At 37.7% G+C, this 18,242-nt stretch overlaps 1 protein-coding gene and 1 long non-coding RNA gene across 14 annotated transcripts in view; one reads left to right on the forward strand and one right to left on the reverse strand.

Moving 5' to 3' along the window:
• LOC140201282 (uncharacterized) overlaps window positions 1-13,905 on the reverse strand; it is a 63,411-nt gene extending 49,506 nt beyond the window's left edge. The window contains exons 1-3 of one of the 2 annotated variants that reach the window (XR_011886818.1): window positions 13,485-13,905; window positions 4,538-4,619; window positions 3,266-3,372 (exon numbers count right to left, since the gene is read on the reverse strand). This is a non-coding gene — a long non-coding RNA (uncharacterized lncRNA). The remainder of the gene's footprint in view (window positions 1-3,265; window positions 3,373-4,537; window positions 4,620-13,484) is intronic. The other variant, XR_011886819.1, reaches the window with a different exon arrangement.
• esrrga (estrogen-related receptor gamma a) overlaps window positions 4,342-18,242 on the forward strand; it is a 240,669-nt gene continuing 226,768 nt past the window's right edge. For 3 of the 12 annotated variants that reach the window (XM_072265116.1, XM_072265119.1, XM_072265113.1), the window contains exon 1: window positions 10,411-10,715. Coding sequence is in view for 1 of the 12 variants with exons in the window: in XM_072265113.1 (XP_072121214.1) it covers window positions 10,714-10,715 (2 nt within the window). In the remaining 11 variants the exon portion in view is untranslated. Of the gene's footprint in view, window positions 4,413-10,410; window positions 10,716-12,627; window positions 12,759-14,212; window positions 14,232-17,219; window positions 17,301-17,395; window positions 17,486-18,242 lie in introns of those variants that run through there. The other 9 variants (XM_072265118.1, XM_072265105.1, XM_072265107.1 and 6 more) reach the window with 9 other exon arrangements.

Here is an 18,242-nt window from a genome sequence, read left to right on the forward strand (position 1 = left end):
CAGTCGGCATTTCGGCCGAGATCCTTCTTCAGAACCACCAGGCCTGAAACGTTGACTGTTTATTCATTTCCATTGATGCTGTCTGACCTGTAGATGAACTGCCATGATCATGTTGAATGGCGGAGTTGGGTCAAAGGGGGAATAGCCTGATTCTATCCAATTTTCAATGTTCTGTGCAACCTTGTTTTTATATACAAAAACACAGCCAACCACATGAAAAGTTTGCACTATATCCTAATTTTCTCTTGTTGATTTTCACAGTTAAAAACAATTACAGTGGATGGATATTGCAAGGTTACTTCTGATATATCTGTGCATTAACTACAACACCTACGTTAACCAAACTGTTATTTCCAACAAATACTGACACATTGTGATGGCTCACTCCATAGATGCTGCTTGATTTGTTGGATATTTCCTCAGCTGCATTGTTCAAAATGTGTATTACAAAATGAATTGTGTTTCCCTACACTGGAAAACCCAAAATCAGAAAAACTATTTTCTAGAAAATCCCATATAAACACCTATTAGTCTTTGGGCTTCTACTCTCTATCACTGAAGCCCATAAAAACTTGAGGAAGGGCATCATATCTCCCAATGCATTTCAGACATAAATTCAACAACATCAGGCAAACCAGCTCTTTTACTTTTATAAGACTCAAAACTCTGATGAAAGGTTATCAACGTAACAATAACTCTATTGCTCATTCCACAGATGCTGCCTGATTTGTTGGGTATTTCCAACACTGCGTTTTTATTTCAGATTTCCAACACATGGTTCTCCAGCTTGTATCTCATGGTTACAGCTTTGCTTTTCTCCCCTCTTTTTTCACTTCCCAACTCTGTTTTCATTCCTCTAATCCTATTTACAGCTCTTCCAGACAGGTCACCTGTGATTAACAAACCTTCCTAACTCTCTCAATTGGCACCTCTATCATTTCCGCCTATGTCCTTTGGTCATCACCTATCTTTGCATTCCCTTTTTTCTTTCCACTCCTCCCTATTCTCTGCAGCTTCAAATGTATTTGATTTCTAACCTATCTCTTTCTGATGATAAGTCATTGACCTGTAACAGTAACTGTTTCTCTCTTCTCAAATGCTGCCTGGCCAAGCTGAGTATTTCCAGTATTCTTTCTTTTCATTTCAGATTTCTAGTATCTCCAGAGTTGCTTTAAAAATACCCCCCTCCAAAATTAGCTGTACAGCAACAAATACAACATTGGTATTTATTAATAATTGGGAATAATTGCTTAGGAGCCTAGAATACACACAAGGTTCAGGGCAAATTCAATTCAACCATTTACCACACATCAACTGATTTATACTTATCAGAAAATGACAGAAACAGTTGTCAACTGCGCTTTCAAATGCCACTTAGTTATAAATAACATGCTAACCAGTGCTCGGTTTAGTTCTGCCAATTTCACCCAGCTCCAGAGTCTCACTGCTAAAATGAATACCACACTGCAATTTTAGAGATAAAGTGAAAGGTGACATCAAGACTTTTAAAAAGTAAAGTAGAAAAATCAGGATTTGCTGTGGCTGTTGGAGGGTAAATCACCTCTGCCCCAGGACATTGTTTCTGAATTTCCTCAAGGAAGCATCCTTAGGTCCGGCTATATTCAACTATTGTGTTACAGATTTTTCTTAATTCACAAGGCCAGAAGAAGCACTAATCAATTATTTAATATTCAACCCCACTGACAACTTACAAGGTAATGAGACAATCTGTACACATAAATAAGTCTGGGTGAAAATATTCACATTATTGCCATACAATTGCCACACAATATGAACATGAAGAAACTTAAGATACTAACATAGAACTGCAGTTTTTGTCTTCCATGCTATCAATATCCTGACTATCTCCATTGACCAGAAACTCAAATCAAATATTATGTCTACCAAAGCATGTTAGCAATCTTCTGTTTCTAGTGTTTCACAAACTGTCCTTCTAAGTCTTTGCTATCTAGTAAACACAGGTCAGGAGTGTGAAGGAATATTCCCCAGTCCTTTAAATGGGTGCATTTGTAACGAAATTTAAAAGTTGTGAGAATAACCAGAATAGATCAAGGCACTTGTTCCGTTGTTTATTCACAGACTTAAATACACACTCCCTTCACCAGTAGTACACTGGTATATTTAATATACTGTTTTCTTAGGCAGTCACTCAGGATTATCAATGATTTACTTCCAATCAGTTCTGAAGTGGCCAATAAGGACAACATGGCAACCACAGATATCTCCACATGTGGGCAAAGTGATAATTTTTGGGGTGGGTGGGTCTACCAAATTCTTCCCTGGGAAGGTACTAGCAGGTGAAGAGTGGAAAATATTTAAGATATGCTCAAAGCTCCCTTGAGGTAAACAACATTCCCTGCTGACTTCTGGCCCATAACTGAAATTGATATTTGTTTATTATTGTCACATGTACTGAGATACAGTGAAAAGCTTGTCTTGCATACACCGCATTAAGGTAGAACAAGGAAGAAATAACAATGTGGAATAAAGTGCAACAGCTACAGAGAAAGTGCAGTACAGGTAAACAATAAAGTATAGGATTATAGTGAGGTAGATTGTATGGTCAAAAGTTCATCATATTGTACTAGGGAACCATTTAATAGTCTTGAAACAGTGGATAACAGTTGTGCTGGTGGTACGTGCTTCCAGGCCTTCGTATCATCTGCCCAACGGAAGGGGAGAGAAGAGAGAATGTCATGGACGTGTGGGGTCTTTAATTATGCTGGTTGCTTCACCAAGGCAGCAAGAAGCATGGACAGAGCCTCTAGAGTGGAGCTGGTTTCCATGATGTGCTGAGGTGAGTCCATAGTTCTTCGTAGTTTCCTGTGGTCATAGGCAGAGCAATTGCCATGCCAAACCATTAGGTATGCAGATAGGATGTTTTATATGATGCATATATAAAAATTGATAAGGATCAATGGGGACGTACCATAACAGCTCAAAGTAGAAAAGGAACATTTGGAATGCTATAGAGAAGCTTGGGTACATGCATCAGGAGCACTCACAGACCCTCAGTAAGTGACATTCTATATGTACAATAAATGAATTTATTGCAGCAACCCACCAAGACTTCTTCATTCGGTCTCCCAAACTGCAACCTACACATATAATCCAGATAAGACCAACAAATGAATAGGAACAATATCATCTATAAGATTATTGTCATGTCATATATTGTCTTGACTTTCATGTGTATCACCATTCTTCTATTGCTGGAACAAATATTCTTATAAACATGACCTACCAGTATTGTGGGAGCATCTTCACCATAGAATTGCAGGGATTCAATAAAACAGACAAATATCACCTTCTTGGGGCATTTAGGCAATTAGTGCCACTGCAACCCACATACTGTAAATGAGAAAAAGATAATGTAAATGAGAAAAAAAATAATCAAACGTAACTTAGATTTCTTCCAATGTACAGATCTTAATAGCTGATTCACAGAAATTAATGTGGCATTTAGCAATTGCCAATGAACACAATAAGTAAGCTACCTTGGAGAACATATTTACTTGAGAATGAATTGCCTGCTTCAGTTAATAAAAAGAAGAAAATTTATGCATTTTATTTTGGAAGTCAAGTAGCATTACCTACAGCAGAGGCCTGGGCAATCATTGTAGGAAAAATAAGCAAAGATTTTAAAGCCATTAGAAAGGCAGCAAATGGCATGAAATATATTGAGAGTTTCAAAAGGTTAAACTAACTTTCAGCCTTAACTTGCTACTATTTTCAAGAAAATCCAATTTCCCTTCACCAACTAATTCATACACAGCGGCTTTAAAAATAATTGTGCATATAAAAATACATACCTGCTAAAAATAGCTCAATTACTGTAATAGCATTCCTTATTTGCTAACTTAAATACCTTCATGAGTAAACTGCACTTCTTTTGCTACTTGTCTCTTCTTACTATCATAACCTTCTTTTTTGCCTCACTCCCTCACACCAATTGAACTTGTCCCCTTTTTAGCAGCAGTTAAGAAGTCTTGAAAGAGCAGGTGGGATTGTACACCAAATTATAAGGCTACCCAGAAAATGGATTTAGATAGAAGCCATTTTGAAAGAGTTAAAGATTAGGATTAAAAATATTTGATTAAGGTAGAGATCTGCATGCAATTCAGAGATATGTGGGAACAACAGAGCCATTTAAACAATATCAAGATTGCCTGAATTGAAAATTGTCAATAGAGTCCAACTGGGAAGTATTTTCTAGAGCACATTCAGGTCTGCTTCTAGAGCTGTATGTTTATTATTCAACAAGGCAAAACCACAGTAGCAATTTAATACCGGAAGATTAAGTAAATGGAGATGGCAGTGACAGAGAATAACACACTCCCCTACCCATCCACTCGAGGCAGACATAGCACGGAAGTCTGTGACAGTCCTAGGTAAGGCAGCCTTGCATCTGTGCCATCTGATGTGAAACGTTTATCTATTTGTTTTCTTTGGCAAAGGTATATTTTTAACTTAAATTATACTATTCAAGGCTAGCTAAAAATTTAGTCTCACTTACTTTAGTCGTGATTCCGGATCTGATTTCCTTGTTAACTGTTCTTTCTGGAACTAGAAGTGAGCGATTTGTGAAACTAGGGCATCTGCTTATGGGGAAAAGAGGGGCAAGGTCAAACTATAACTAATTGTGGCCTTCAGAAATAACTATCTAAAATAGGAGAGGCATTTTAAACTAGTGTTATTTTGTGATAAATGTAATTTCTCTTTAAATATTCAGGAGCTTTATCTGGGTACTTGTTCCACTTTATTGTTTTATTAAAACAATCTGATGGCCGAATCACATATACAAATTGTTATGTTGACCTTCTCAATACTAGTAACCTAGATATTTCAGAGATAGCGTGAACCAAATGGTACGCAAATGTTGCATGGGCGAAGAGACTCCCATTTTCATTGGTACCATTTTTTTCCCCATCAGGATGTCGAGGCAACACGACCCCCTAATATGTTGCCCCTGTAGCACCTGACATGAACATGACCCGAGAGAACGCACAGCCCAGTAATTGACTTGTTAATGTCGATCTAAATTAACGTGAATCAATTTACAGGTAGCGAGTTGCCTTTAACTGGTATCACTGGTCTGTATTTTTATAAGAATCTCGAACCTAAAATGCAATGTTTCATGCCATTCTTTTCAGTGGTTACTGTGGAAGTTACTCTTCAGCGATCTGTAATGATTAACAATACAGTACCAGCTTCACACACTTAGCTGGATTATTTTTCAGCTATATAATTCTGTCCTATTTTCGTTTTATCTTTCCGTGGCCATTTTCATTATCACTATCACGGAAATGTTATTTTACATGCATGCAAACTACGCGGATATTATGTAGGCTATTTGTAATCAATGTGTGGCCAGCAGGTAGACTGAACACAGTAGTCGCTACTACAGCTTTGACATTCCCGTATTTCAGCTGGAGACAATTAAGATCCAAAAGTTATTTTATTCTTTGGTAGAATTCCCAACTAGTCCACACGTTATTGTACAAATATTACTGAAATCTACGCCATTCAACTCCCCGTATTTTGTGGTTCAACTTTTCACCTCTGACCCGTGCTATCTTGGCAATATCAACAATGCTTACAACGCCCATTAGAAGTAAAATAATTGAAATATATTGAAATATTTTCACAAATAAAAAGAATCATTAAATGAACACCAGAGATTATAAAGCACAGTGATCAAGACCCGTGCAACTTCCGATGAGATGAACTACGGACTTCAGCGTTCTCTGGAAGTAATCTATGTATTTAGTTCTTTGACCTACTGCAAGTGCACCGATGCGTTGATGGGGAAAGATGAGATCCTTGGCTAACACTAGAAAATGATTTTCACATTGGGATGCCTGCGACCATTTGGTTTCTGTACTGCAAAACAAGAGAGGAGGACAATCTTGCCACATAATATCAAAATCCAACATGCCTGTCAGTTTGAAGAAGTGATGTTTGAGCACGGAAACGTGGGCATTTACGTTTATTTTGGGAGCGATTCGACTTACTTTTCACTTTCACACCCAGTGAAAAGTGGTATTATTAAAAGTAATTGTCCGATATATCTATCCAACAATTACATTTTCCGCTATCAGCTATCAATCTCGCTCCGCGTTTACTTCCATCTCAATAATTCCAGTCTTCAATGTTGGTTCAGATTTATTGCGAAATTGCTTTTAATTCTAACGTTGTTACACTTATATGCAACTCAGTATTAAGCGAAGTTGGAGAAATGTTGGGAGTTACACAATAAGTATTTTTTAAGTTGTCCTTCGTCAACTGTCTTGCCAAATGTATTGTAATTGTGTTTCCTATTCTTTAACTCTGTGCTGCTTGTAAACATGTTTAACCTTTGTTTGTGTTTTTAAAAAAAAACACATCCTAATTCCCTGCCTGGAGAAGTCAACTTTCCCTCAATGTGTTGCGGAGCATCAATTTCAACTACAACAAATGCCTCATTGTGATATTTTAATAGAACAGGCGGGCACACACAAAATAAAGCCTATTCATATAGTTACTTGGTATACAACGTGTGTACAATAAGCTATTAAATTGTATTCGGCAGTTTTTTATAAAGTTATTATAAAGTAGTTTGGCAGCGTAGGAATTTTCTCTTCAAACCTTCTCCTTACTACTAAGATATATATCGTTTGAATGAACACTATTACCTTTAAAATCATATGTATCGACTGGCAATTTAGATTGTTTTCAGCCGCATTCGTTTTATTTATAAGTTAGATGTGAGTTAAAACTTCTGCTTTCTTATGTGCATTACTGCTTGGCCTAGCTGCCGATCCAAGTCATATAATACCCCGATTGTCCTTCAGTTTAGCACTTGTCTGTGTTTTTGAGCTATGCTGACAGTAATATTTACTTCGTAGTTTTTACAAATTATAAATGGTTAACAAAATGAGACTTGAATTTTTCGAGCCATTTATTTCTGATAGTAGTCGCAATCGCTTTTGCACTATCCCCGGCAAAATACTAAACTTTGCTGCGTGTTACTGTGTCGAGAAAAACAGAAAAACCAAAGGATTTTTGTCTAGTTAACCCATTGTAGTCCAAGAGCCGCTTCAATTTTTGTCGTAACTAACCACCTAGAAGTTGTATAATTAAAACTTTGAATATAGCAGTTTTTGGGGATTTTTGCATGAAACAAATGTACTTAATCATTTATCAACCACATGGATGGGACCCTCTGTCACTATTAATAAATTTCCATCTCACCGCATCAGTTCCTTTGAACAACTTCAAGTAGAACATTATATTCGGTACACAACTGGCGTACTTGCACCAAAGAGAACACGACTGAACCTGACATTTCTGTGTCATTAACGACAAATAGAAGATCGGAACATTTGGAATAAAATTAATAATTTGCACTATTTTCACATCCTGTGTACACTCACATTTCGAGACGACCGTGCACATAAAAGTTTAGCATGCACAAATATTACTATCTAACGTGCTGCAGTCGAGGCAGAAATATAACAAGTTTTCTAAAAACATTCCTACCCCCGACTTTCTGAACAGAATTTTTGTGTTTTGCGTAAGTGCGTTATTATTTATTAGATGCAATCGAATACAGCCCCTTTCAGCGTTTGTGTCCCATCCCAATACTGCTAATCAACATATAAACACTTCTTCAAATAGCAATTTGTAACTTTATGCATCAAGTTTCATCTCCATCTCCATATACCGCGATATCTAGCTTCAACAGTAGATTTATTCTGGAGTTCTTCTCTAAGTTAGCTTCTTGGTCTCAGTTGCTAAAGGTCTCACGGTACTTACTACTTTGCCTACCACTTTTCCCCATAATCTTTGCAGAATTCGTATGATACCAGATCTGTGGTTTTCTAGTCTTATCCATTTTGACCGATCTGTTTGCCCTCTTTCCAAAATAAATCATTACAAATTTACTCCGGAAGAAAAAAAATTCCTTCTATGAATATCTCTAAGTTGCTACAAGTTTTTTGCATATTGATTTCTGAATCATTAATATTATCCCCAAAATCATCACCACGGACGCATTCTGTATTACCAAAGGCTTCTGTACCGAATACATGGTATTTCGATTTCTTCATCTCTGAGGCACGTTTGTTACAAGGTTAATGGTTCAAACAAGCTAGGTACTTTGCAGTAATATTTCATCTGTCTTAATTAGTATATTCTTTGAATCACATATCCGACGAATGGTACAATAGTCCTATACAAAGACCTTATAGAGCAATATGTCCAAATTTTATTATAAGGTTATATATCGGTATACGAATGTGTCCAGCAATCTTATTTTCAGAATTCAAACGCACAAAATGATCCTGCAGCTTTACAATTTCTCACTGAAATGCACTGTTAGCAGGACGCGTCATGAGCTAAATTGTTACCCTTTAAATGTGCACTGTTTTCCATGTCGGTATTCCACTTGGCAGGAAACTCCCGCAAGCGAGAATTATGATGATTAAAATAATATTTCGGCCATCTATTACTCTCATATGTGGAGTGTAGTATTCTGCGGTACTTCATTTGTTTTCAGGATTGTGCTGGTGAAACAGCAGAACATACTATAAGAAGCAGTATCTCACTAAAACGTGTGTTAGTAAAGAGTTAATAGATAAAGACTGAGAACAGAATGCACTTCATGCGGTGAAAATCAGATTTTATTTAGTATGAATATAGTAATCTGGTAACAACTAATAGTCTTTTAAGTTCACACAGTGTAACAAATTTGTCTCAATAAATGACGCTTAACAATGCAATTTTAGCCCAACGTCAGATTAGATAAGTATTAGATTTCCTTCAGGACAGCGTCCCTGTAATGAAGTTGCGTCTTCCATAAATAAAGATTGTGACTGGTACACCTTTTAAAAATACAATTTTACTGTGTGTATTTCCAGTCTTGAGATTAACAGTAAGAGTGTGCGCTATGTGCGAGGCAGGAGAGTTCTGGAATAATACTCCAGAGCAAAGCAGGGAGACCTGCATTTCCTTGCACTTTGAACATCCCGATGTCATCTGGTCTCCGACTGTAATTAAATTCTCAAATTTGAAGAGACAACATGCTTTCAAATTCAAATTTACTTAACTCTGATTGACTTCACAGTTAATGACTTATAGTCAAGTCTACGATGTTATACATATGGCAGTCTTGATACCCACAATGTTATGTCCTGTACATGGCGCGGAAATACAGCAAAGGCAGTGGAAGATTTCCCTGATGTTCTGCAAAGTAAATTATTGTTAGACGGTTAAGTATTGATTTTATTTCGAATTAGCCCCCTCAGGTAAAGGTGAGCACGCTCATCAATAAAGCAGCAAGGGTGGTCGAAATTAGAACATTCAGCGGAAAAGTGGAAAGTTGATAAATTGGTCTTCAACTTTTGAGTCACATACACGAGTTTTCAAAGCCAGCCTTGCAGACGGATTAATGCGGACCCTTTGTTATTATTTTATGGGGCATGAGATTGGAAATGTATGCAGTGCAGAAACAGGCTGATGGGCATAAATCAAAGGCTGATTTCTAGTCACATCACCCCTTTAAAACGCCTGGAAAGCCTTTCGAGTCGAAAGGGAAAGAAAATAGTACTTAATTCCACATACAGACATAGACACATAGTTTAAATGAATCTACAGATCCCCATGAAATGAAGCACGTATGACATTAATAACAATAAACACACAATTGATCTGTAAATAGAAAGTAATGTGAGCGAAAACTGTACACAGCAATATAAAAATAGTATTTTCATAACTCTGGCTTTTAATTCATGAGTTTGAACATAGCGTGCATCGCGAGCAGCACATAATCTAAGCAGTTTTACTTACTGCAAGAGTAGAATTACTCAAACTAATCCGCAAACACCAAGGAGATACACAGCATTTATTTCAAAATAAAATTAGTGCGATGGGTAACAAGAAGTAAACTGAAACATATAAACTGTAGCGTTACACTACAACGACAGTCTTCTGGTCTTAAGTATAATTCTTGCATTAAAACGCGCAGAAAACACACCAGAATCATAGTCAATTGTTTCTTGACAGCAGCTAACTCAAATAGGAGATGGAGACTTGTTTGTTTTTATTATTTGCTCATATAAAAATATAGCAATGTGCACGTTCCTACCGTGAGTTTTAAATGCTGAAAACATGCACAGATCTCTGCCAAATTTTCCTATCATTACAGTTGGGTTACTCTCTTCTCAGGTGTATCAGGCTGGCGCTCTGAGATAAATAGCAAATCCTTCAAACCCTACAAGTTTGCCGCGTGGATCTGCTTGGGGCTTTCTCTGTCTCTGTATCTCTCTCTCTCTCTCTCTCTCTCTCCCCACCCCACCCCCTCTCTCTTTTAAACACACACACACACACACACACACACACACACACACACACACACACACACACACATTCTATCCAGTCCCGTAGATTCTCTCTCTATACTCTCTTCCACTTGAAGGGGGGCTCGTGCGCAAAATTACGCATTCTTCTCTCATTTGTTCCTTGTATCAATCAAAAAGTTGGCTATTTATAGGCTACAGAGCCTGGGATGGTAATACTGATCTCCCCCTCTCTGTCTGTTCCGAAGTTGCTAAGTGGTCAGGTTGAGTGCAGCTATTTGGCCATTTGCTATTGCTGAGTCCGGGAGGAAGGTCCCAAGCTGTGATTAACTCAATCTTACTGCAACCACGAACCATGTGAGTACCTCAATAATTATATCTGGGCATCAAATATCTTATCGTTCTTAATGTCAAATGCAATTTCTTTATGCTGAGGCGCTTTTGTTGTTTTTTTACTAGATGTCTTTCAATCCCAATATACGGCGAAGTAATTTCTGCGTCTTTCTATTTTGACAAACATGTCATCCAGTAATTTTCACATTAGGTTAGCAGGATAATGTACATCTTATAGACGGAATGCATGCTAAATGCGTCTGTAGTATCTGCCGTGCTCTATCGCTACGATAAGACGAAGGTTGCTGCTATGTGAAATTGGAGTTGAATTACTCAATATTCGATATTTTTTATTCCTTATTGTTGAAGGCAGTGAAACATGTTGGTTGCACTATGAAAGGAGTAATTCTTCCATTTAAATTAAAAACGAACAGAATGAGACGGGAATTTTCAGTTTTATAAATTAAATATTCAGTCGCCCGCACTGAAACAGCAGCGATATATCTGCCGACAGTGGTTAGGGAGATTGCTGTAAATACATCCGTGATTTTTTTTCTTGTGTGTAAATGTGTAAATCTTACTTCGACTTATTGTGTCAAGTACTGAAACCCAACTTCAAAACGTGGCTTAGCGTTTTAACACAATAAGCGAACTCTATATGCCCAAATGTAATTAATTTCACATGTTTCATTACCAATTTCAAATATTAAGCATATACAAATAATAAATGGAATCACCGATTATTTCTGAAGTTCAAAGTTAAGGACCGCATATATACAGGTTGGATCTCCGTGTCAGTTTAAAGCTTTGCAATTAGTAGTCGGGGATGTTCTATCAGGAATTTTAGCTTTTGTTTAGCAACCATTTCACCACAGAAAGTGGCAACGGCAAATGGTAGAAAAATTGCTCGGAGGATAAGACAGCTATCTCAAAACTACTTCTGTCCGATCATGCAAACAATAGGTCATGCGTTCAAACTTAGTTTTAGATGTTACTTTGGTGATTATACGGCTGTCAAATATGAGAAGCAATCATCTCTTTCCTCAGGGTACTTTAATAGGCGTTTGTCATTATTTCTGGTGCGCGCGTCTAATTAATACAAAAAAATTGGAGCTGTAAATAAAATAAACCACACCCTCAAAGAGAGTCACTGATAACAGTGCTCAATAACGCATGACGGATTGATGTCCTTCTAAGATCATTTTGATAACATCAATCCCCACCCTCCTTCTGATCAGCTTTCTTCTACTCAGCATCTATCATTGTTAATGCACTGGTATTCCCGAATTAAATACACACACACACACACACACACACACACACACACACACACACACGCGCGCGCTCTGTCAGAAGATCGGGATTTGCCATCGTCAATCCTCGATCCAAATCTACCAATCTTGGATTGTACCTGGACATTAAGTCCCAGAAGAAGTGAGACTGTCAATCTTTATGTAGGAGAGGTTTTTAAAAAGGTATTTGTAGCCTAAAAAAAATAAACGGACATAATTAATCGCCGAACAATACAAGATTAATCATGTGATTTCATAAAAAAAAGATGGAAATCACTTCCAATGCGAATTTCTTATCAGTCTGGAGCCCCGCCAGTGCCGTGAGATCGTGAATTTTGTCCCGTCTGTTGCAACTTGTCATTGATAAAATAAGCAGGCAGAATGACGCTGTGGGTCACGCTGAGTACGGACGGGCGCATTGCCGGGCGGGTGTATGCCGATCACATGACTGCCCTTACAGCACGCTTATTTCAAACAGAAAACTCAACACGGCGGCTGTAAATGATGCAGATGCGGAGATCTGTGGCAATCTTGACCCCCTGGCCCTGCAGCTCCTTCCAATTCTAGCCAAAACAGTGGTAGCTACAACGGCCGCCACCCCCTTGAATTAAGAAGTTACGGGTTGCCAGGAAAGGGAGGCGTGTGTGTTGTAAAGAGGGTTGCAGCGTTTCCGAACCCCGTGGACATTAAAGCGAAAGTAGCCGGCTTCCATTTACTTTAAACTACCAAATAAACCCCGGCACCAGCTCTCGCTCTGATAGGGAGGTTGTCCAAGGTAATCGTAAATCAATCACACTTTGCTAACAGAAAAAAGACGTGCAGTTTTTTCTGACAGTCTCCGTTTGCGATTTTATTAAAGCGCCTGTGCAGCGGCTGAGATTACCCTTGCAGAAGGTTGCCACAGTACTGCGACCTCGGTTCCAAAGTTCCTGCCTTTCTTTCCTGTATCAGGCTCGCCGGCTACAGCGAGAGGGGCACAATGATGTAGAATTATCATTTGTAGGTCTTGTCCTGGAAATATATGCTAGGGTTTGACAGCTGATCCACTGTAGGCCTGGAGATCCTGGCGCGTCAGTTGCATTTTTTTTTGCTTGCTTGGTTCAGTTTTGTTGTGACCACATGGGGTTGGTGGAAGGAAGCACGTTACGTGCTAAGATAGCTTGTTTCCTGACCATATACAGTGTAAGCGTCTGTGTGTGAGAGGCGGATATAAGTGTGTGAATGTTAGGAAGGTGTATTCTGCGGAGAAAAAGAAAAGGGAAGTCTATGTGCCTGTGTGATAGAGAGAGAGAGCGAGCGAGAGAGAGAGAGAGCGAGCGAGAAGGAGAAAGTCACATTGAATGCTGGGCCGGCGTGCCGCATTATCTCGGCAAGAAACAACATTATATCTTACTGTATTCCAAAACTGTTAAGGAAATAAGCGGCGACATGCGAGGAAACGAATTAATGAGATGACCCTAAATCGGTACTTATGTAACTTGTGAGCTATAGCCAGTCCTACCGTTTAACCAGTGCAGATTTCGAGTGGATTTGGTCAAGTTGTTGTCAGTGAAGAGAATACGCTCGTTATACTGGAGGCCCGTTGTTTCTCAGGACGTTGCAGCAAACAGCACACAATGCAAGCTCCTAATGCAGTGTACACATAAAAAAATTAAGATGAGATTTAGCCTAGAGAACGTGTTTTGCAACAACCACATCCATTTGCCACGTCCTTTCACCACTTATTTGCACATCTTCAAAAACAAAAATCTGGGGTACATATACTGAAAAGTTAGAAGGCCTGGGGGCATGTAAACTACCCTTAACTAACGTAGGTATAAGTTGAAAATACTTGAAGTAGAAAGCTAGCTTCTTATTTACGATAAAACTGTCTCGATAGGACGCAGTCACATGCAAGTGGTGGAACTCGCCCTCCACTTAAACCCCCTCGTAGTGGCACTCTTGAAATTTGATACCATTGCTTTTTAGTGTTTATAGTGACGCAGAGCGTCTGACAGTCAGATCCTGCAAATCGAGGACTCGGGTTTACCCACGTTGTGCAGGGAGCGCTTTTCCCCATTTACAAGACCCCTATCGCCTTTGAGCCACGTTGTTTTCTCATCTTCGCGACTGCATCTATGTTATGTATTTGCATGCATGTTTTTTTAAAAAAGTCTAGAAATAATTGCAAATGTATAAGATTAGTTTTGCTTAACCATTATTTCATTCAAAGGTGCTGATATTTTGTCAGAGAGAGGAGCCAGCGCTGGTAAGTTTTATGGCAGATTATTTTGCAGAATTAATAGTGTTTTAGTCATTTGTACTCATTCTTTCAGCATTTTCATGTAACGATACAGCTCGGGGTCATGGTGTATCTATCGGAATAGGTGTTGACAGTGTTGTCAAGGAAATGCTGCGGTGCTGTTTGTTTAGATCGTTATAATACCATTATGCTTTACGCTTTATTTTCATTTAAGCGAGTAACAGGACCATTCACGAGTATTAATCAACATATTCTGTCTGCTTTTTGTTTCACTGAAATGAAGCTGATGGTTATGCTGTGACATGTTTACTTATGAGTGGTAGAATTACTCGATTTTCACTAATTGAAAACACTCCATCCCAATATGTTGTGCGTAGCATAATAACACTTATATGAAGAATTAAAACAAATCTCACTACAAATCTTAAGATTGACCCATTATCAATATCTTACAGTGCTTTCAGTCAGCTGATCAAATGTTCTCTCCTTGGTAGCACAGGTTGAGAGATTCATTGTGCTTTCAGAGAAATTCTTGCATTGCATCCAAAAACTGCACACTATTTAACTATTGAATGTCAAATGGTAACCATAGCTTCTAGAGTTCAAAATAAAAACAATTGAATTCTTTTTGTGTAAACCTTTCAATGAAAAAGTTGCACATCACAGTCAAAGATTGTTGGACGGTAGAATGATATTTCAGTCCTTTATTTTGTCATCGCATTGACCATTTAGCATACATTCTAAACTAATATCTGCAGAATTGCCAAACCTGCCACAGATTTTCCTGCATCATTTCACATGTCATTTAGGAAATCACAAAAAATGTCTTACAAGCTAAAATAGATCTTTAGAAAATTTAAGTATTAATGATATTTTACAATAGCAGGGAAGTGTGAAGTTATATAAGGTAATCATGTGTCTGGTTTAAAAAGTAAATTTGACCTTTATTTCATTTCTCAATGTTTAAAATCAAGGTAATTTCTTCTAAGGCTTTCTAACTGAATGTCTAAAATCTGGCAGTTTGTCATTAGTACTGCCATTACATTTCTGGTCGTTGTAACTTGTAAACAAAATGTATTGTGAAGTACACAAAATAAGGGTTGTTTGCAATCTAAATGGTTTGGCTGCTTTATTAATACTTAAGTAGTTGTAATTTTGAAAGTGATATAGGGAGGGTGCAGAGGACGATTGGAGTATTGTATGTGTTAACTGACTCTGGATGGGAGATATTAGCAAGGGTTATGCTGGAACTGCCAACATCACTAGACCACAGCCTAAATACCACATGCAGTTCTGACCACCAGGAACAATATGATTGTGCTGGAGACATATGAGAATGTTGCCAAATCTGGATAATTTTGGGTGTGAGAATAGATTGGATAAGCTAGGGTTGTTTTCTTTGGAACAGAGGCAACAGATGGGTGAAGTAATTCCAAGTTTTAATATTAAGAATGGTCGAGGAAGACGGAGTAAGGTGGACCAGTTCCCCATGGCAGAGGGGTAAAAAACTAGGGTAATAGTCTTAAAGCAAATGGTAAAGTGATTAGAGGGGTGATGAGGAGAAATATTTTCCCCGGATTTGGGGATCTAGAATTCATTGGCTAAAGGATGATAGAAGAAGTAACTCTCATCACAGTTAAGAAATATTTGAATGTGTACTGGAAGAGCAGAGGCTGGCAGAACTCAGACTTAGTGCATGAAGGTGGGATTGGCTTAGATGTCTCTTTTGGACTGGTATGGTGGAATGTAAGGGGAGAAAAATTAGAAATGCATTACCTGATTTTGAATGTAAAACATGCACTTGCAATGGATACATTCAGCAAGCTTTTTTTTAATAATATCCCTCAGTTGCAAAGTTTCAGCTATTTTCAATTGCTGGCATTCTTTAGCAGTAACTAAAGGACTGGATGGTTCAACATGAAGTTTAAACAAGAGTGCCCATTGTTTCTTGATGGCTAGAGGACACCTTACTCACTTGTCAGCAAAACCACTGCATGCCAGGTGAAGTAAGCTCAACTGTGAATGAAGATACTTTGTAACTGAGGGATATTATTAAAAAAAAGCTTGCTGAATGTATCCATTGCAAGTGCATGTTTTACATTCAAAATCAGGTAATGCATTTCTAATTTTTCTCCCCTTACATTCCACCCTAGCAGCTGGGAAATCTTGATTCATTAGACTGAACGTGTTTGCCTCAGGCTCCCTGAAGTAATTGAGTTGTAACTCAGGTTAGGTTTTAAGGGTTCCAATTGTTATTTTAGGTTTTATGGTTAAATTTTAGATTTAAAATTAAATGTAAGCTGCATACTCAGGATCAATGCATTGTTTTTAAGGTTCACAATTAATGATTCCACTTAATATTCTGTTTACTTTTTCGGGTTGAATAATATTGAGTTGAATCTTATAATCAGATTTTTTTCTTTTCATTTGATGTTTAGAGTCTTTCAAGGAACATAAACATAATTTTATATTTTAACATAATAAATACAAATATATATCAAGAAGCAAGAGGATATTCAAAAGATGAACTCTTTGTGAAAAGTGCTTAGCAAGCATTTTGATTTGGGCAGATTGCTCTATTTGTTTTTTTTTGTCAGTCTGATAGAATTTTGCTGTTATTCCATTTTGCTTGCTTGAAAACATCATTTCAGAATTGTATTCTGCAGTTAACCTGTCTGTATTAGGGGTTCCCAACCTAAGATCCATGGACACCTTGCTTAATGGTATTGGTCCATGGCATAAGGAAGGTTGGGAACCCCTGCTCTCTATGCTGCAATGCACTCTGGCGATTAACATGGCTGACACTATTTTCTGGCTTTGGAGTCATTCTTCCAGATTTTGGAGCTCTTAGCCTCAATGATAACCTTAGTTTGAAGATAACCAGAAGCTAATGAACTTTTATTTGGAGTCTCAAGTAAGCACATGTATATTTTACTGGTTTCTTGTTTTACCTGTTACTCCTGTGTAGGATGGTTTTAAAAGATGTGAAGCTTTCGAACCGGTGAACTGTTCAAAAATGTTGTTCAAAAGTTACCGGCTATGTGAAATTAGATTTACAGGCTTTGAAGTTCCAAGGTATCTCTTCTGATAAAATTTACATTTTATAAAGCTATATATACTTCATTATTTTTTATTCTAATCTCCATACCCTCACCTCTGTTTTCACGCAGAAGGTTGTTGCTACTCTATAGTGGCCTTTAATAGAAGGTGGAATGGACTAAATTTCCTGACTGACAGAAGCAGTGCTTGCTTATAATAGGGTGAGTCAGTTATGACCTTCATTATTTTTCAGACCACAGTTTTTAAATGAATCATACAATTATATAAAGTAGGAATAGCTTGTGAAATGGCAATTCCTATAAATGTGCCTTTAACTTCATAAGAGTGTACTCCATTTGTCGAGCTTAACCCTCTCCACTTTTCATGTCAGACGTACTTCTGACCTTTAAGTGAGGCTGACAGTTTAGTACCACTTTATGGATAGCTTTATGTGTGGGCCACTCTTGCTTAGGACTAGTTTTAGATTAATTAGATCCATTTCATTTGAGACTTTTATAAGTTGTTAACTAGGTGACATTTGGCTTCCTTATTTAGTCTCGTTTTAGATCCGTGATCAGAAAGTGTTCCTCATCTAACTGTCTAACAGATTCATCTACAGTGAGTCTTACCTTCCATGGCATAGTCAGCATTGTAGAATTCTTCTTTAATCAAGTATTGTGAAAAACATAGTTCCATTTGCATTACAGATAAGTCTATTTTGATTGAGTTTGATTGGATGAAGTTCAGAAATATATATATTTTACTTTAACTCTGTTTAAAGACTGAGTTTTACATGACAATCAGCTTGGAAACAGAAGAGATGTAGTTAGACTGCATGATGTTACCTGAACTAAAGAGAGGCATTGATAATATTTTTTTCCTGATCAGGATGATTAGATTCTATCTTGGTATGGGTGTACTCAAAGAAACTAAAACTAAATGGTAAAACATTACAAATGCAATTGAAGTGTCATTGAA

Source organism: Mobula birostris, chromosome 8, assembly GCF_030028105.1.
Source record: "Mobula birostris isolate sMobBir1 chromosome 8, sMobBir1.hap1, whole genome shotgun sequence".
Lineage (NCBI taxonomy): Eukaryota > Metazoa > Chordata > Chondrichthyes > Myliobatiformes > Myliobatidae > Mobula > Mobula birostris.